The sequence below is a fragment of the Fragaria vesca genome, linkage group LG5 (genome assembly GCF_000184155.1).
Source record: "Fragaria vesca subsp. vesca linkage group LG5, FraVesHawaii_1.0, whole genome shotgun sequence".
Lineage (NCBI taxonomy): Eukaryota > Viridiplantae > Streptophyta > Magnoliopsida > Rosales > Rosaceae > Fragaria > Fragaria vesca.
The window spans coordinates 1,449,999-1,470,134 of NC_020495.1; the positions used below are offsets into that span (position 1 = coordinate 1,449,999).

Sequence of the window (20,136 nt, forward strand, 5' to 3'; positions counted from 1 at the left end):
CACTATATGTTACGTTCAATCTAAGCATTATAGTGATGAAAAGAAAAAGAGAAAGAAAATGCCAGAAATATATATTTTTTAATCACAAAAGAAAGACAAATCAATTTTCTTCTCTTAATAAAAAGACAAAATAATCTAGAATCATTAAATTTGAAAGGATAAGATTGTATTTTTGTTTAAAAACGACATGATCGACATAATTATATACAGATAAGATAAAAATTATGAATAAAAGTCATAAATTTTAGACTTTATTAAGACCGATAATCATTTTCTTTAATTATATACAGATACATACATGTAGTTATGGATGCTACATGCATGCGCGTGAAATCGATAAAGGATGAAACAACCAATATATTGTGCTAAGTTGTTCGAGTTTTATTTTTTTTCAATTTTCTAAGGTGGACCCCAACCTGCCTAATGCCCACCACACCAGGTTCCGTCTAGCCCGCATAGGCCCACTTCCCGTATGTTTCACCCATGTGAATATGGGCCGGGTCAAACCCACTTCCCTTGTGCTGAAATCCAATCTGAAAGTCTGGAGCCAGTTCTGGCAGCAAGTGCATGCAGTTGCTCTTAAACTTGACCACTTTCTTTCTGTCAATCATGTCAGCGTGGGTTCAAAATTATCTTGTGTAAAAGCTCCTGTTTGGTGATACAAGAACGGTTCAAATATCGACTAAATCGAGCAAGGAAATGAATCGTGTTGAAGAGTTTAGGAAGGTTGCCGATCATTTTGGTGCAGGTGTGGCTGGAGTAGAAATGGCATGGGATCGAGTTCCAGTTACTTGACCATGACAAGAAACAGCAACACTATCTTCTTTAACGGATCGGAGCAAACTTGACTATGTGATGTCTTAATATATAATGGGCTTTAATTCTGATTATGTTGAAATTCAGATCCTAATCAAACTAGGTAAAAATGCAAAAAAAAAAAGAAGAAGAAGAAGATAAGTTTCCGAGATTCAAAAGGATATATAGTTTCCCACATTCAAAACGGAAAGTTTTTGTATCAAAACTGGAATACCCTAACGTAGTCACCAAGCTATCGTAGTGCGTCATAAACAAGGAAAAGAGGAAAGTTCTTGTATGAAAACTGGAATTACCCTTAACATGGACACCAAGCTACCGTAGTCCGCCAAGGAATAGGAATTAAAGTTTCACATAGTCCGTCTAGGAAAAGGAAAGTCTCCCAATCATATATAAGAGTGGCATCACTCCAGTATCCCACTCAGAAACTTCGCGGATCCACAGATCAACCATGGCTCTTCTGCAACGACGTTGCAACATGCGCTCTTTGTCTTTACCCCTCAAACAATGCCGCCCGCTTCTCTCTCTCAAAACCATCCCTCGCCCCGCCGTAACGGCCACCGCCACACCCATCTTGGCCTCCGACCTCGAACGACTCCAAGTCTTGGGCCAGGGCAGCGGTGGCGTCGTCTACAAGGTCCTTCACAAACCCACCTCCACCACTTACGCTCTCAAACGACTCAACTCCTCCTCCGATAACAACACCACAGTTGAGAGCGAACTCGACGTCCTCCGCCGCACCACCGGCTCTCCCCACGTCGTGCACTGCCACGCAGTCTTTGAGGAGCCCTTCGGAAACTCCTCGGTTCTCATGGAGTACATGGAGTCTGGTTCTCTTGAAACCTTGCTCAAGTCCCAAGGTCCTTTCTCCGAAGAAAACCTAGCCCCCATCGCAAGGCAAGTCCTCCAAGGCCTTGACTACCTTCACAACACTCACAAGATCGTTCATGGCGATATAAAGCCCGGTAATCTGTTAATGAACGACAAGAATGAGGTCAAGATCGCCGACTTTGGGTGCAGTTCCGACGAGTCTTGTAGATCATCGACCATGGGGACTTGTGCTTATATGAGTCCGGAGGGGCTTAACCGGGACATGTATGGTGGATCTTGCAGTGGCTATGCTAGGGATATATGGAGCTTTGGGGTGTTAGGATTCCCGGGATCAAACCCATGGGAAGACCATTAGAGAGAAGGAAATGAAAGCTACAAGCTAAGAAATAAGAAATAAACTAAGAAAATAAACTTCAATATACTTCAATACCATTACAAGCATCCTAGATTGCCTTATATAGTAGAAGAATAAACCCTAAAAACCCATGTAAGAGACAAACCGAGTCCATTAACCCGTTACATCAGAAACAAAAATTTCTAAGAGGCCCAACCCAAGTATGAAGCCCATCTAAATAGATAGAATCATAACATTTCCACCCGCTCAAAGAATAGGCTTAACCTCAAGCCTGGAAGCTTCTTTCAGAATTTGTCTAGTAGTCCAACAGCTGTCATTGTACTGAGAAATTAGATGCTTCATACCAGTATTCTTAGCAATACATCTTGAAGGCTGATCATTGATATATCTATAAATCTCAATATCAAACAGAGCAAACCATGCAGCAAGGGTATCCATCACATGTGTGAGTGACATCAACAGTACACCAATAATCAGAAAGGTATTAAGTGAAGTAACAAGAGCATAATCAACCACACTGATCAGCAGGGAGGCCATTCTATTGTCAAACGCAGCAGCATTTGTGTTCAACATTCCCAAGATAGTGGCGTAAAAACAATGAAGAGTAGCAAGGCTATTGTCACCAAGACCCTGGAATAAGATGTCAAGATTATCATCTGCATATGTGGAGAAATCAAGGTCCTGGAAAATGACATTGATAAACAAAGGCTATTCATTTTCTTTTGATGCCAAATCTGCCTCTTCCCAAGAAATGTTTGCAAATGCAGCCCATATTTCATTGGTCTCTGTAAGGTTGCTATTGTTACTACACTTTATCTCAACAAGTCTTGCAATTTTCTCAAACTCTTGCTTATGATCAGTAAAGTGCTGACAAACTGAGATCAACACAAAAACAATTATAGCAGAACATTTTTGGTGTTTATGCTCAAGCTGGACTAGCTCAATGGATAGAAAGTTTGCATGCAATTCATGAATGATTGCACTTCCAATAGATAAACATATATTCTCCCACATATTTCCAAGCTCATCATCAGGTTTCATTTGTCCCTTCATGTCAAAAACTTTGAGCAAAAAATATAATGAAATCAGGAACACTCTTTCAAGCAACCTCTTAAATGAATCAATAGCTTCCTTGCCATGACCACGTGGCCCAAAAATTAGACCTATGTTCCAAACACAATTATACATCTTGTATGCATGCTTCCAAGTTCCAGAGTGAGAATAAATATCAACAAGAGTACTCGTAACGGATCCAATTAACCCAGATATATCGTCATGAAGCAAATACCCAGCATTCAAAGTATAATAAATCATGACATAGAGCTCGACCACATCACATAATACCTTATCAAGAGCTGCTGGAAAATATTGATGACTGAAAATGATGGTAGTGTATACCTGAGAGACTGAGGTTTGGATCACTTGGCTAATATCTGCCAATACTTGTCTGCAAGAGGATGGCGGCTCGATTGCTATCTCACAATTACCAAGTTCAAAGAAAAGAATGAACCACAACAACAGCTGTGATCGAGAATGGGTGCCAGTGGAGCATACTGTCCTCAGAAGAAGATAGTCTCTTATCAATTTCAGCCTTAACTTTTGATTTCCATTTCTCCAACATTCCCACCAACACCTTTCCAGAATTCTTTTGCATTTCATCATATTTGTCTCTAGCAAACAAACTCTCTACATCAATATTATTATCATCCAAAAGGCTATTATCAGTAATCATGATAGAGTCCAAAGAGTGATTAATTATATCAAATAGTACCTCTTTTGCCTTATCAAAATGACCTGACTCGAAAAACTGATTCACCAACTCTTCTTTGCAAAAAACATACTTGAATCAGACCATGTTGCTCAGTGTCAGAATCATATGGCACATTCAAAAATTCCTCGAAAAGCTTAATTACCTCCATGTGGTAGCCAAACAGCTTGTCATTCAATTTATTTCTAAAGCACTGAACAATTTCAACAGTACCATTTGCCAACAAATCATTTGACAAGCTTGAAGCAAGTGTTATGGCGCATGACACAATTTTCTTCCTCATGCTGACAATCATGTCTGAGGTACCTGCTTCCTTCAACTTGTCCTGAGCAGCAGCCAAACACCGCAACTTCATACGGTATTTATGAAAATTCACGGGCAACTCTTTCTCCATTTTATATTCAGAGAAAGTAATCGGAAACTCAAAGCAAATTTTGTAGGTAGCACATAGATCATCAACTTGGAAGTCATCAGGAGGCCTAGTGCAGTCCTTAATATGCTCATTAACAATTTTGATTGCTTCCTTTGAATCAAGATCTTTAGGAATCAGAGAAGACTTGTGGCTGCAAACATCCAATTGACGGCTAGCTTCTAAGTCATGCATATAAGAAGAGACTATAGTGCCTCTACTGAAATGAGTTGACTGGGGCATGTTCAAGTTTTCGTTGAAAACAGGTTGGTTGACATCATTTCTGAACCATCAAATCCATCAGTATGCTCCTTGTCTGGTGGATCAACTTCATCATCTCTCCCATATTCTGAAGTCATTTCATCATGCTTAGCAGTAACACTCTTAGTCTCCTTCAACTCTCTATCATCCTGGAGTCTACCAATCAATTTTACTGTAACAACAGGCCCTTCAGTACTTTGAATTGCATCCTCCCTACTTCCAAAGCTAGCACCCATCATATTACTCACATGATTCAATTTATCAGTCATGCAAGTAGAAATACCATCCTCACAATTGCTTCCAGATACCACAACAACATTAATATCATTATTCAAACTCAAAATCTCACCAGTAGATGTTGAAATATCAGATGCCACAGGTTTAGTGCTTATTTCACTAATGAAACCAACTTCATGTTGCCACAAATTCAACCCCGTATTAGTAGAGATTCTTACCGGATTACCATCAATGGTAGCCGCAATAAGGTCAACTGATGTGGGCGGTAGAGACCCAGACTTCAGACACATATCAGCTTGGCTTCCATCATTGGCAGCAATGAGTGATGACGAACCCCCAGTTGTGGCCGGAATCGACTCAGGTATTGACGACTGCGGCGGAGAGACAAATTTTTGTGGATTATCAACTCGCCTTGCCGGAGATTGCCATGAACCCATTAACAACCGTAGCTCCTCCTTGAATTCCGACATGAAGGTATCCATTGATCTCTTCAAGGATTCTCGCATCTCACTCAACTTATCATTTGTGCGTTCTTTGTGTGAGACTTTGCTGTCGTTTCGGTGACAATAGTTTCCCACTCCCCTTGAGCTTGACCATAGTCTCTGGTTGTTCCACATATGAGCCATGGAATCTCAGACCGGTCTTCACATCTTGTGTGATTGCACCGAGCAGGCGCTGAAATTTGGGCTTGCGCATCAAGAGCTGATAGCGCTTCTGGGAGTTGCAGGTCTTGCGAGGCAGGACAGTTCCTAGCCTAGATCGGCTGGGCTTCTTCACTCCTCCAGTGGCCGCAGTCGACTATAGAGCGACTTGTTTGCAATGAGCCCTCCACAGATGAGAGTGAACCACCAAAGGTTCCAGTGAACTGTTTGGTGAAATTGGAGGTCGAATCTGGAGATTCGAGTTAGGATGAGGTGTGTAGTAAGAAGGGATTGATGGAATTTGAGGAGTGGTGGTGGTGAGTCGCTGTGGAGTAAGAGAATGAGTAGGTTGCATGGGAGCAATAGAATGAGTAGGTTGCATGTGAGGGGAATGGTATTGTGCCTGAGTTTGAGACGCACAAGGGAATCGGAGAGGAAGCAAGTGCCCATTAATTAGGGTTGCAGAGTGCTGCGGTGGTGGGTTAGAGTGTGGTTGTGTGAAATGGTAAGGTGGTGGTGAATAATAGTTGTTCTGCGGTGGTGGGTAAAGGTTTGGTTGAGTGAAATGGTGTGGTGGTGGGTAAGAGTTTGGGTGTGTGAAATTGGTCACTGAATGATAAGAGGCTCCGACGGGAGAGTGATTGTAGCAATTGCCGGCAATCTCTCCGCCGTATCCCGCCGGAATCAGGCCCAGATGAGGGCTCTGATACCACTTGTTAGGATTCCCGGGATCAAACCCATGGGAAGCCATTAGAGAGAAGGAAATGAAAGCTACAGCTAAGAAATAAGAAATAAACTAAGAAAATAAACTTCAATATACTTCGATACCATTACAAGCATCCTAGATTGTCTTATATAGTAGAAGAATAAACCCTAAAAACCCATGTAAGAGACAACCCGAGTCCATTAACCCGTTACATCAGAAACAAATATTTCTAAGAGGCCCAACCCAAATATGAAGCCCATCTAAATAGATAGAATCATAACATGGGGTGACTCTAATGGAGCTATACATGTGTCACTACCCTTTGCTTCTTAAAGGTCAGAGCAAAGATCGGACCTCCCTTATGATGACTATCTGTTTTGGAGAGGCACCGTGCTTGCCGGAGGGTGCGTCGGAAGACTTCCGGAGCTTTATTGAGTGCTGCATGCACAAGGACGCCGCCAAGAGGTGGACAGCGGCTCAGCTCTTGACCCACCCATTCGTCTGCAAGGTTCAATCCGAGGAGTGCAAACCTAGTTTGGTGAACAAGAAACGCAAACGAGACGATAATGATGATGGTGATGATGGTGACGTGTGAAGTGAGAGATCTCAAAAAGTAGTCAAGCTAGGTTGAACTAAGTCAGTTAGCACTTCATGTATTACGATCTTCTCTGTAAAAATTGAGAAAATCGACTCTTTGTAAGTATCTAACTCCTTCTGATTTGTATATGAAGGCCAAAATGGTGGTCACTATTGCTCTGAACAAATCGGAAGTTTAATGTTTCATGTGTTTTTTTTCTAAGAAATTATATTGTTTTGATATGCAAACCAAACTTGTTCAACCAGATGATGATGGTGATGAGGGCAGTAAGAGATGTCAAAAATGAATAAAGGTTTAGTTAAAAGTTCATGAGTTATTAATCAAGGTTGAAGTTTGTCAAAAAAAAAAAAAAAAAAAAAAAATTCAAGGTTGAAGATAATTTGAATCTTTGTAAATATTGAGAAGAAGAAGAGCTGTGTATATATATACATGTATCAATGACATAATGATGCACAATAGCATCATTTGTGTTTCAAGTTTCGTCTCTTTTGAGCAAATATTAATCTCAGTGCAATCCAAACCTGTTAAAACAAAAAGGGAAAATTGCAAGGATGAGCGAACAGAGAGATCTGAAACCTAAAAGTTGTACTATGATAATAGTACATATATTACAAGGTGAATTTGATGTTTGAAGTCTCCACTTGTCATTTCAGTATAAAGACAACTAGAAACGACCAACAGAGCCTAGAAGGAAGCACAGCACAATTATGAACACAGTACAATATAGTGAGTTTCTAACAACAATGCCAATTATGTAACAAACTCTATTGCTGTCCGAAATGCTTAATGCCATCGTTTGCCAGACTTCAGCGACGAAGTGCTGCTTCCAGCAATGGATTTCCTAGGACCTGACATGAATTTTACAAGGGAAACACCAGAAAATGAGTAGAAACAAGAAAGTGAGTGGCATCAACGTAAGGAAAAGAGTAAGATTCCTTGAATTAGGGTTTATTTGCCGGGTGCTTTCTAGTTGAAAGCAGAGTCTGCGTCGCCGTGTGGTTCATTTGCCGGCGAAAAATCGAAGTGAAAAATTAGGGTTTAAAGTGTGTGTGGGGTTTATGGATTTGCAGAATAAATTCAAATAGGGCAGCTTTATATGTAATAATGTGCGCACGTTACCAAATTATTCTTATTCGTTTTGCTAATATATGCCAGGGTGTGAGGATAACGGGAAATTGAAAGAGAGTCTACCACGTGTCTGTCACGATTTATCTGTATGATTTTCTAGATCTTGATTAGGCGGCTCAATGTCACGTGATACGACTGCCCTATGTTACTCTTTGTTATTTGTTTCAAGACATATTCTAGACGCTTATTATGATCAGAGTTTTAGACTCAATTTTCCCACGTATTGAGCAATTTCATCAATTAAGGAATAATGACAGTTGCATCAGTCTTTTATCAAAAATGATTTCATTCATCATCGTTACCAAACACATTTTCTAGGAATCTGATTTTTTCCTTCTCGATAAAAATACAAAAATAATATTTTTTCTAACAAATTCATTCCGTGAATCAAACGAGTCCTTGTTCTGGTGATACCCTAATTTATTCTCACATAGTATCATCAAGCCACATTGACAGTACAAAATTATTACAAATGATGAGTGGGACTAGGAGCAGGAGGTTTGATGTTGCAGATCACGTTTTCGCAATGATTTAGGCAATTTCCATTCTTTGGCTTATCTGCCATGAAAAAAACACAGTAAATTAAGCATGTGTATTCTATACATACGTATTTGCATACATACATATAATAGAATTAAGAACGGCAAATAGGAAGGAGATGTGTTGTATATATGTACCATTTCCATGTTTCAGACACTGATCATAAGTGCAGCCAAGTTTGCAGTAGTAGTACTGGTGATCAAGATCCTGACGTGCTAGAGCGGCACCTGGGCAGCCAGCTATACATCTAAAGAAACATGCCATGGTTCCACCTCCACATTTATCATAACAGGCTTGGATGCATTGGGATTCCTCCAGCATACCTGCATTTACATTTCCGATGAAAAGAATCACCATCATTGCAATTAGAGAGACAAACTTCATGGACTCCATTGATATTTCTCTCTGAATTTTCTTGAAGAAACTCAGGGTTGTATGACTTGTATCTGGATGAAACACTTTCACCTGAATAAACCAAGGACCCATGAACGCCCTTTAATACTACTTGTCCTCCACCATTTAAGGTAGCTTTATAAAATAAAATCATATAAAAGATTTATAACATGATTGGAGAAAATTGAGCAAGCTAGAACGTACCATGTATCCGATTAATAATTTGGTAAGAAGTCATTCTACCTTATTTTACCTTTATAAAGGATATAACGTATTTGGTTCGATGCATTGATTATGAATTAGCTGTATATATTGTGCAATTCCTATATTGTGCCATTAGCTATTAATTAGTGGCAGAACAAAACAATATTACAGATGAACAGAAGCATGCATGTCACTGGAAAAAGATGAGGAAAACAGAAACACAGCTAGAAATTGAAGACGACCCATTACTATTTACTAAAATGGGTTTTGTAATATAAATATCAGAAGAAGAGTGTCCTGCCGTGTCCGGTCGATTCTGGGTCGCGCCGTGCCGGCCAATCCGCCGGAGAAAGATGAGCCGAGGGTCAGAAGAGCCCGATATCGATGACGACGAGAGGGGGTCAGACCCACTTCCCTTATGTTGAAATCCAATCTGGAAGTCTGGAGCCAGTTCTGGCAGCAAGTGCATGCAGTTGCTCTTAAACTTTGACAACTTTCTTTTTGTCAATCATGGTAGTCTGGTTCCAAATTAATTATCTTGTGTACAAGCTCCTGTTTAGTGATATATAAAAGAACGGTTCATATATCGACTGAGTCGAGCAAGGAAATGAATCATGTTAAAGAGTTTAGGAAGGTTGCCGGCCGATCATTTTGGTGGTGCAGTGCAGGTGTGGCTGGAGTAAGAAACAGCAACACTATCTTCTTTAACGGATCGGAGCAAACAGTAGTATATATTGAGCACTTAACTATGTGATGTCTTAATGGGCTTTTGTTAATTCTGATGGGTAAATCCCAAAAATAAAAGTAAAAATGAAACAAAACGATAAGTTTCCCATATTCAGAAGGATATATAGTTTCCCAGATTCAAAAGGATATACCCACGTAGTCACCAAGCTAATTAACATAGTCCGTCATAAACTGGGAAAAGAGGAAAGTTTTTGTATCAAAACTGGAATACCCTAACGTGGACACCAAGGTAATTAACATAGTCCGTCTAGGAAAAGGAAAGTTCCCCAATCATATATAAGAGTGGCATCACTCCAGTATCCCACTCACAAACAATGGCTCTTCTCCAACGACGTCGCAGCACCCCCTCTTTGTCTTTAGACTTCACCCCCGTCAACCACCGCCCCCTTTTCTCTCTTCCAACCATCCCTCGCCCCGCCATACCCACCACCACCTTCACCTCCTCCTCCACCGCCACACCCATCTTGGCCTCAGACCTCGAACGACTCCAAGTCTTGGGCCATGGCAGCGGTGGCATCGTCTACAAGGTCCTTCACAAGCCCACCTCCACCACTTACGCTCTCAAACGACTCACCTCCGACAACAACAACACTGAACTCGACGTCCTCCGCCGCACAACCGGCTCTCCCGACGTCGTGCACTGCCACGCCATCTTTGAGGAGCCCTCGGGAGACGTGTCAGTTCTCATGGAGTACATGGACTCCGGTTCTCTTGAAACCTTGCTCAAGTCTCAAGGTCCCTTTTCCGAAGAAAAACTTGCCCCCATCGCAAAACAAGTCCTCCACGGCCTTGACTACCTTCACAACACTCACAAGATCGTTCATGGGGATATCAAGCCCGCGAATCTTTTAATGAACAACAAGAACGAGGTCAAGATCGCCGACTTTGGGTGCAGTTCCGACGAGTCTTGCAGTTCGTTGACCATGGGGACTTGTGCTTATATGAGTCCGGAGGGGCTAAACCGGGAGATGTATGGTGGGTCTTGCAGTGGCTATGCTAGGGATATTTGGAGCTTTGGGGTGACTCTAATGGAGCTATACATGGGTTACTTCCCTTGGCTCCTCAAAGGTCAGAAAAAGGATCTGCCCTCCCTTATGTGGATGTGCACCATCTGTTTCGGAGAGGCACCGTGCTTGCCGGAGGGTGCGTCGGAAGACTTCCGGAGCTTTATTGAGTGCTGCATGCACAAGGACGCCACCAAGAGGTGGACAGCGGCTCAGCTCTTGACCCACCCCTTCGTCTGCAAGGTTCAATCCGAGGAGTGCAAACCTAGCTTGGTGAACAAGAAACGCAAACGAGACGATAATGATGATGGTGATGATGGTGACGAGCAAAGTGAGATCTCAAAAAGTATTAGGCTAAACTAAGTCAGTTAGCACTTCATGTGTTACGATCTTCTCTGTAAAGATTGAGAAAATCGACTCTTTGTAAATATCTAACTCCTTCTGATTTGTATATGAAGGCCAAAATGGTGGTCATTATTGCTCTGATATGGAACAAATCGGAATTTTAATGTTTCATAGTGTTTTTTTTTTCGACAAAGGAATGTTTCATGTGTTGATGAACTAAACGTGTAACAAATTAGAAATATATTGTTTTGATATGCAAACTAAACTTGTTCAACCAGATGATGATGGTGATGAGGGCAGTAAGAGATGTCAAAAATGAATAAAGGTTTAGTTAAAAGTTCATGAGTTATTAATCAAGGTTGAAGTTTGTCAAAAAAAATCTTTGTAAATATTGAGAAGAAGAGCTGTGTATATATACATGTATAAATGACATAATGATGCACAATAGCATCATTTGTGTTTCAAGTTTCGTCTCTTTTGAGCAAATCTTAATCTCAGTGCAATCCAAACCTGTTAAACAAAAAGGGAAAATTGCAAGGATGAGCGAAGAGAGAGATCTGAAACCTAGAAGTTGTACTATGATAATAGTACATATATTACAAGGTGGTTTTGATGTTTGAAGTCTCCACTTGTCATTTCAGTATAAAGACAACTAGAAACTACCAACAGAGCCTAGAAGGAAGCACAGCACAATTATGAACACAGTACAATACAGTGAGTTTCTAACAACAATGCCAATTATGTAACAAACTCTATTGCTGTCTGAAATGCTTAATGCCATCGTTTGCCAGACTTCAGCGACGAAGTGCTGCTTCCAGCAATGGATTTCCTAGGACCTGACAAGAATTTTACAAAGGAAACACCAGAAAATGAGTAGAAACTAGAAAGTGAGTGGCATCAACGTAAGGAAAAGAGTAAGATTCCTTGAATTAGAGCTTCAGTGGTAAAAGTAGATCAATCACTGCAACTCTAAAGTTGTATACAAGATAGAGGAGGATTCAAATTGATACTTACTTGGCAAAACCTTTGACGAGCTTTTAACCAGTGATGAACGAGTAACTTTTGTTTCCACAAACTTGGGTGTTGGCTTTGGAAGTTTAGATATTGGCGCAAACCTTGAAATCAAATTCATTTAAAAGTAACATTAGATTCATAGGATCTCAGGGAGCTTAATTACGAGAAAAGTCCAAAAAAAAAATGTCATTATTAGCATAAAATGAAATGAGATTGAGAAACCCACCTTACACTCGGATGGGATGGTGTCTTCTCGCCTAGAGCATTCTGAGCTTGAGTTGTCTTGGCTACTGAAATTTCAGTTGTTCTGCTTTCTGTTGGTTTTGTAACTTCAGGAAAAAGGGTAAACTCCACGGCAGAACTGGATAGTGAACCATCGGTTTCTGTTCCCATTGATAGACCACCATCAGATATGTCGCTCAATCTCTCCCCAGCGTCTTCATCACCAAAGCCCAAGAGCTCAAAGTCTTCATTAAAATTTGGACTTGTATCGCCTCCAAGCTTTGACGTCTGTGAATCTTGCTTATGATGTCTAAAGTCATCCATTGACAGCTGAGAACCAACTTCAGAATGCTTATCATCCGCCGCCTCTGAGAAACTGTCCCTATAAGGACCCACTTTATCAACTAGGCTTGAGGCTTTTTTCTGTCGAGGACTCCCAATCGAATGTCGAGGGCTCCCAATCGAGTATCTTCTCGGAGAGGAAGACGCAGATCTTAGTGCACTCATACCACGGTATACCCCATTACTATTGCTCTTCAGTCTATCAATCTCCTCATCTTTCTTGGCAACCGTCTCTTTGAGCGATGCCACCTGCAAGAGTTAACAGATGATTAGACAAACAGATTAAATATATATATATATATCCGGCCTGTATATATATATATATATATCCCAACTTCTGGATGCCAAATTTGTCAACTATGGTGTCAACTATGGTAGGGAAAAGAATGTGCTGAAATGAGGCATAGTTCATGCTGTAACTAATCGGTAAGTACTAAGTAGTTAATTACCAAACTAAAGGAGATATCAACCAGCATGATCGCATGCCCAGTTAGCATAACATTAACGTGGTCTACTCAGCAAGAATTTGAAGGGTAAACCCAAAAACACTTCACTCCAAAGGAACTCCTATAGACTCATCAATTGCTGACTGCAGCATATGTATAATTCTAATAGAGACAAGTAATAGCATGCAGTTGGCAACACAATCATCCCATAGGATACAAATAAATAGCAGTAGTGCAAAGGCAGAGCCAAAAATTGTAAATGGGACTACTTGATGAAATTGCTACACTGAAAGGTGGTAGGAAACATGGGTGGTATTTTCCTTTTTTCCCGCAAATAGTACCTGGGCTCAGCCCCACCCCCCGGATCTTGACTGGTTATATAAGAGTATAATCTACTTCTAAGAAGAAATGCCACATTATCAGAATTTGATTTAAAAAGGCAGGACTGAATTATATAGAGGACACGTTCAAACAGATAAATCAGTACCTGTTCCATAAGCTCTCTGACATATCTTCCTTCCTTATTGCTTTTTGCAGCACCTAATTCGACGCCAGAAACCCTCTCTGCAAACTTCAGCGTACTTATAGTTTCAGAGAATGATTGAGCATCAGGATTAAGCTGGACAAACATGAGCGTCTTTGCTTGACCCCCTACAGGTATAGACAAGCAATAAATAAACCATTTATCTATGGAAGATAGAGAGTTATGGAATGGAACTTGAAATGGATTTGTTAGCACAAATGTAAACAGCTGGACAAATACCTAAGGAACTCTGGAGCACTTGAGTTAATTTGCTATTTCTATATGGAACATGTGGATTCTTTTGCGCAAGAGCAAAGATAACATCTCCAAGGGCTGACAATGATTTGTTAATATGTTGTGCCTCCCTCAGCCTATCTCCAGTAGCTTCAGAGCGATCCACTCGTTCACTGCCAGCAAGATCCACTAAATGTAGGCTACCGCGAAGAGCAGTGTCGGTCTTCAAGTCCACGCCACGAACATGAACAGTCAGAACACTGCACCAAGATTGATTATGAAACACAGCTTGAAAGACACACATAAAAAATTGATGAGCAGAGTTTTTACAGAAAATCCAACCTGTGAGATCTGCTACTTCTTTCATTTAGGGCAGTAGCGCCGACTGACCTATTTGCCAAGCCAATATGCATCAACTCTAGGACATCTGCGGTTGAGTTAACAAGATGCATGCTTGCATCAGGGACAGCTAACCCATTTGGTTGGGTAGAATTCCAGATCCCAAGTGTGTGCAAGTTAAGGAAAAAAAAAAGTTTCGATACCACATAGAAAGGCAAGGATCAATATCATCACTAAGGAAGCATAAAGATGAACAAAGTTTAAACAACAAAATTGCTACTACTGACTTGACACTGAACCATAAAAACAACATTCAGATGCAAAAGAAATCCATGAACTAAAGGATATCTTTTTCGAGAACTGTCACTTGAGAGTAAATCAAGTACTTGTTCATTGTATATCTCAACCATTTGAACACCAATTTCATATTCTACAGAGCTTTTCCTGCTCTGAGATATTTGGAAAAGGTCATTCAGGGCTCGATAGTTGACACCCCATTCCTCTGTTGATGATACACTGGGCCCACTCTAAAGGTAACAAAAAAAAAATGGTAAGACACAAGTAACATGATGTGGGGTTGATTTGAGAAGTACAGGAATTTCATACCATTGTGTAGGTCTTCCCTGAACCAGTTTGACCATAAGCAAATATACAGACACTGTATCCATCAAGGACAGAACGAATCAATGGTTGGGTGTCCACAAATACCTCCTCTGTTTACATATATCAAGATAAATAACTTGTTAGACAGCATACATCAGCAATGGCAACAATGTTCATTAGATAATATCAGGTAATAGGTACCTTGTGTAGCAGCAGGACCAAAAACTTTATTAAATTTAAAAAGCTTGCGGCTGTCTTTTCTTGGTTTTGAGGGATTTGCAATCACCAAATCACCATTTTCACCAACATACTCTATGGTGCTCTGCTTCTGGCTTTGCCCAGGAAGGAATGGCCTTATTCGACAGTAAACTCTGATATTACCTTGAAGACAAGAAAGTATCATAATCAGTTAAGGTGCATTGGAATCCAAGTATGGCTATATCATGTATATTTGACTATGTACCTTTCAAATCCTGAACCTCATTGTACAGCTTTCGATTCTCAGCCAGAACTACATGGTACTTTTCAGCCGCATCTGCTAATCCTTTAAGCTTCGATCCTATTGGAGTTACAAAAGCATAGTTAGTGAAAAGATGCCCAACCCTCATCAAAACAAAAACAAAAAACATGAAGTTCCAATAGACCACGAGTTATAGATTGTTAACATCAATCTTACCCATGCAATTGAATTCTCCAGAGTAATTTTGTTTTGCGGTCATGATTTCACGTCTTGTAGATTCCAAAGCAGCACTTAGTTCCTATAGACCATCAAAATATCATGCTATAAAATCAACACCAACAGACTAAGAGATTAAGATAAAGGCAATTATGGCACACCTTCAAAGCTCCAACTTGATAATTAACAAAACTTTGGTAAGACCCTTCTTTTTGTTTCCATTTCCCTGATACAGATTCTAAAGATGCCTCCAGTTCTTTCTCATTCTTCTTTGAACTTGTTAGCATGCACTCAAGTTCTTTCAACTTCCTTTCCAATTCAAGCTTAGCTTCTTTTGCATTTGCCTCTAACTGCAGGCAGTGGCTTTCATGTGTGCTTTTAGCTTTTTGCAGTTCTTGTTTTAATGTGGAAATCTCCAAACCCATCTGATCCTTCTCTTCCTTTAATCTCAGTACATCCTGCTCCTCGATTTTCTGCTTCTCCTCTATATTGAACTGCTCGATCTGCAAGTACCAATGATTCTCATTTAAGCAATAACTTACAGGCACAAGTAAAGTTTCAAGATTCATAAAATGCACACTAATTTAAACATGGAAATAGCAGATTACATCCTTAACAATGATTCCACAAAACAAACACATGCATGGTTCACAAGCCATGCAGCTCCATCATGTTAATGACAAAGTAAAAGACAATACTTTTTGGGAATGAAGGAGACATTAACTTAAAGTAGATAAGATGAGGTAAAGAGAATGCATCATGAAGAGCATGCCAGGAATCAAAAGGTCATTGAAATCAAGAATCAGACATAAAAGGTTTTTTTTTATTAGCAATTTCAAGATAAGAATAAGAGATCAAAACTTCACCTTTATCTGCTTAAGCTGGTTCAGAACAACCTATAGGACGACGGAGGACAAAAAAAAACAAGGAAGACCAATTAGCATAATATGAATCATTTGATTGTAACTTTATGAGGATAATAGTCAAACATGGTGCTGGGTTCACCTGAATTTCTTCACTGGTCCCTGATGCAAGAGTTTCAAGTACTTTCATCTTCATTTGATACTTCTCCTCGCGGGACTTGTACATATTGTTTTGCTACAAGCATCCAACAGAAGCACTTCAATACTAAGGGGTAGAATATAATATTCTCATAGGAAAAGAGACGGGCAAACAAATTACAATTCTTAAGTTCACTGTTTGATTTGCAAACCGTTGTTCAATCACTTGCAGGACTTTTCTCAAAAGATACGCCAGATGCTGAGAAAATTTGTTAAAAAAGAAAGTTAGAAGATGCAATATAAAATGTATTGAAGATAACAACGAATTAAACTATAAGTGCACATGAATCCATGAATGCTTTAACTCAGCGGCATCCATGTATCCTGTTACTGCCATACTTGAGGTACATCCCCGTTATTCCTCTCAGTGCTGTCCTCCAGAATCTTGTTCCCAACAGTGAAAAGTGCTCGACTAGATGCATTCTGTGGTAAAGAATAGCTTGATCAAAAGATATAAAGTGACTAACTTGTGCAAGAACTTTTACCTTAAGGTAACTCTAACAAGCTTATAAACAAGAAACAGAAAGGTTCCAAACTGGGAAAGTGAATCACTTACATCTAAACTGGTTGTTTTGATTGATTCCAAAATCTTGATATCAAAGAGATCAACATTAGTCCCCTGCTTCAATTGTTCTAGAAGAGCTGCTGGAACTAAGGACAGAGTCGGGAAAGAAAACAAAAGTTAATGTTTTAACATATCAACAAGTTGTATGTGAGAATAACATGAACAAATATTGAGGCTCAAAGAAAATCAGGTCCCCTGTTTACTGAATTCCGTTATCAACTCATGCCCTGAATAATTTATTTCCCCAATTAGTTTGGTGTGGCATGCTGAATGAAAAGAAGTGTTTGAACTCATCATCATTTCACTCTCTACATTAGACTAGCCTTACAAATTTTCTTAAACTCAAGTACTGATAACAATATCCCAAACAAATGCAGTCAAACCACTAGCTAGTCAATAATCTTACAAGCCTAACACAGTAACTCCTGAATTCCTCCAACTAGGCACTTAAGCAGTATTGCACAGGGTATAATGTCTTACGTGCAGTATATGATATGAGCACAGACCCAGCATCAGGGTCAATACTGCTAAACCCCTGACGATATAATTATCCTACATAAGCTCTTCTTGATCAAGCAAAGCTGAAAAAAATTGCCTAAATCTTTAATAAGATCACTCCTAAGACTGCATAAGTAAATAATTGATGCTTGTATATGACACATACTAGCTACAGGATCACAAAAAATCTTGAATGATCATAAGATAAATTTGTAAATATGACTTATAAAATTCATCAATATAGTGTTCATACAAGTCTATAAACTCTTACTTGTCACATCAGAAGTTGAGTCATATGAATTTCCTTGTGCCTCTTCTCTATTTTGAGTAGCCTGTTGTCCACGTCTCGAGAATGATTGATTACGATCAATTTTCCTCAAGTATTCTGTCTCCAACAACTCCTCTCTTGTCTTTGTTTCATTTTTAGTGTTTTCTCCCCAAAAACCAAAATCAAATGAAGCTTTGAGTGCACTAAGGCACCGCATAACTGGCACCAAAGATCCCTGCACATGATCTCAAACCATCAATTGATTGAGAGATGCTGATATTACACTGGTACTGGCCAATGGCACCGTATATTGATATTACACACTGATACCAGGTTATATGAGCTTCATGAATTTAGACAGAAATAACCAATGACAGGATGCCTAAGATAAAGAGGAAAAGAAAAATAGTCAAAGAAATATCAGATAAAATACCTGCTCTAGGTCCAAAAGCTCAAATGGAGGGAATCCCAACTCCTCCACAGACACCAGAAACCTTTTGACATTTGCAAAACCAGGCTCTGAACTCCCTCCCTAAATGGAGGATAAAAACCATATAAGACCATGAAAATATTTTGACAATCATATAACAGTAAAACATTATTCAACAGCATGTTTACAAGCCAAAGAAAAACAAACATTCCTACCATTTCAACTGAACCAGGACACAGCTTATTTAAGATTCTGCATAAAACAGTGCCATCAATTAAGCAGCCTCTAATTTCCTCCTCAGAAGCATCCTTCGGCAATCTTAAATAAGGAACGATATAATTCAACCATTCCACCAGAGCTAATATCTCGGTACCTAAGCAAAATAAAGTTTAAAAATAAATCATAGAGAAGTAGGGTCGCGAAATGGAAACAGTAGCAAGATACTCCAGAGAGAGGGAAAGAGTAATACCATCAATGCCGCTGGAGCTCTCCACAAGGTTACCATCTTTACTAGAAGTCCCATTTGAGATTTCGGACCTCCCAATTACATTTTTCTGTGATTCTGACCCTCCATTTTCATCATTTTGCAGCTCTGATCCCCTGTTTCCATTTCTGTGTAACTCTGACTGGATGCTCATGATAAAATCTGTAGGAACACCTTGGTTTTATTATCAACTCCAGACACAGAACTATAAGAACAAAACGAATATACATCCGTCAATAAGTCTACCTACTGCATAAGGAACAAAAACTGCAAGACTGAAGAAATAACACAGTAAGGAAGTTCCTTATTAAGAGATAACATGCAGGCTTGCCGCACGCCTATGATGTACATCACGCCAAACTTGCTTTTCCACTAGCTCGTAACTTCATGCCATCATACACATTGCAGCATTGGCATTCTAACTAAAGTAATCGAAGCATTTAATCCATATCGAACCAACGCTTATACCAACTACCAATTCAGCCATCTATTAACTGCCACCGTACACAGCCAATACAGTAACTACTCAATTACTCATTTCATTCTCGTCCTCGGCAACATTACTTCATTACCATTTATAAACACATTTCAGCTAAATCTCACTGCAATCGGATTCAACTCCACCTCAGAATCGACTCTTAGCTTCGTAAATTAAAATAAAATACAAAAAGAGCGAAAGCAAATCTCATATCCTTTTCTTCAAATACACTTAATCTAACAACAACTCACACTTTTCTACATTTCTACCAAACTCAAAAACTTCATACAATTCTCTACTCTCTATTTCTCACCTTACCTAACCTCCGAGCCTCAATCTTCACAGACCTAAATTAAATCAACACAAAATCCAAACCTAGCAGCTCAAATCCTCCGAAATTTTCCTATCTCAAACAATTCCAAGCTGCATTGCCAATTCAAAAACACCGAAACGTAGAAAAGCAAATCCGCAACCAGATCGGCGAACATAAACCCTAACTTTATCAGCAAAATGCGGCGAAGAAGAATTACGAACCTGAATCAGCACACCTATCACAGACGCAGCGCGGTTCGGAGTTGGTTGGCCGGAGGAATCGAAATTCCTCCGGAGGTTATAAATGCCGGAGAAGATAACCAAATGCCGGAATTTTCAGCACCGATCTGTTTTTTTAACCAAAAATATCAACAACCAAGATTAAATATTTAAATTAAATTTTTGGATGGAGTTTCGGTTTTTTTTTTTGTCCGAAAATCTGTGAGGGTTCGAAAATAGGGAGAGTGAGGAGGAAAGATTTGATGTTAGTTGGGAATTTAGGGAGTGGGTTTTGGTTTTCTTTTGTTATTTTGGTTTTGCAAATAGGGGCTTGAAGTTTTAGGTATTTACGGATTGGGGTCCTTCCGCTGGTTTCGGAGTGTAGTTCCCGCCTTGTTATTTTTGTCTTTGTTGTTTTGCCTTTCGGATTTTGAATTTTGAT

The 20,136-nt window shown here is 39.7% G+C and overlaps 3 protein-coding genes across 3 annotated transcripts; 2 read left to right on the forward strand and 1 right to left on the reverse strand.

Annotated features, from left to right (window-relative positions):
• The first annotated feature begins 1,264 nt into the window (after positions 1-1,264).
• LOC101309937 (mitogen-activated protein kinase kinase 5-like) lies at positions 1,265-6,616 on the forward strand. Its single transcript, XM_004300745.1, has 2 exons — positions 1,265-1,957; positions 6,302-6,616. The coding sequence occupies exons 1-2, from the start codon at positions 1,265-1,267 to the stop codon at positions 6,614-6,616; spliced, it is 1,008 nt and encodes a 335-aa protein (XP_004300793.1).
• Positions 6,617-9,945: 3,329 nt separating this feature from the next.
• On the forward strand, positions 9,946-10,998 carry LOC101310227 (mitogen-activated protein kinase kinase 5-like). Its single transcript, XM_004300746.1, has one exon. It carries the CDS (start codon positions 9,946-9,948, stop codon positions 10,996-10,998), a length of 1,053 nt encoding a protein of 350 aa, XP_004300794.1.
• Positions 10,999-11,525: 527 nt separating this feature from the next.
• Positions 11,526-19,941, reverse strand: LOC101310521 (kinesin-4-like). Its single transcript, XM_004300747.1, has 22 exons — positions 19,698-19,941; positions 18,671-18,847; positions 18,417-18,574; positions 18,205-18,303; positions 17,775-18,006; positions 16,997-17,091; positions 16,780-16,863; positions 16,562-16,639; positions 16,385-16,477; positions 16,246-16,275; positions 15,541-15,882; positions 15,380-15,461; positions 15,167-15,262; positions 14,905-15,084; positions 14,707-14,813; positions 14,449-14,627; positions 14,104-14,268; positions 13,768-14,021; positions 13,492-13,655; positions 12,221-12,807; positions 11,995-12,095; positions 11,526-11,816 (listed from the first exon to the last, which is right to left on the reverse strand). The coding sequence occupies exons 2-22, from the start codon at positions 18,837-18,839 to the stop codon at positions 11,752-11,754; spliced, it is 3,360 nt and encodes a 1,119-aa protein (XP_004300795.1). The 5' UTR covers positions 18,840-18,847; positions 19,698-19,941; the 3' UTR covers positions 11,526-11,751.
• Positions 19,942-20,136: the final 195 nt, after the last annotated feature.

Bases quoted from the DNA above. Each gene is read 5' to 3' on its own strand.
- LOC101309937 (XM_004300745.1), top strand. From the start codon at position 1,265: ATGGCTCTTCTGCAACGACGTTGCAACATGCGCTCTTTGTCTTTACCC. The intron at 1,958-6,301 runs GTGTTAGGATTC...ATAGAATCATAA, and splicing joins GGGATATATGGAGCTTTGGG to CATGGGGTGACTCTAATGGA.
- LOC101310227 (XM_004300746.1), top strand. From the start codon at position 9,946: ATGGCTCTTCTCCAACGACGTCGCAGCACCCCCTCTTTGTCTTTAGAC.
- LOC101310521 (XM_004300747.1), bottom strand. From the start codon at position 18,839: ATGAGCATCCAGTCAGAGTTACACAGAAATGGAAACAGGGGATCAGAG. The intron at 17,092-17,774 runs GTAAGAGTTTAT...CTCTGTCCTTAG, and splicing joins CTCAACTTCTGATGTGACAA to TTCCAGCAGCTCTTCTAGAA. The intron at 16,276-16,384 runs GTGAACCCAGCA...GTCGTCCTATAG, and splicing joins GGACCAGTGAAGAAATTCAG to GTTGTTCTGAACCAGCTTAA.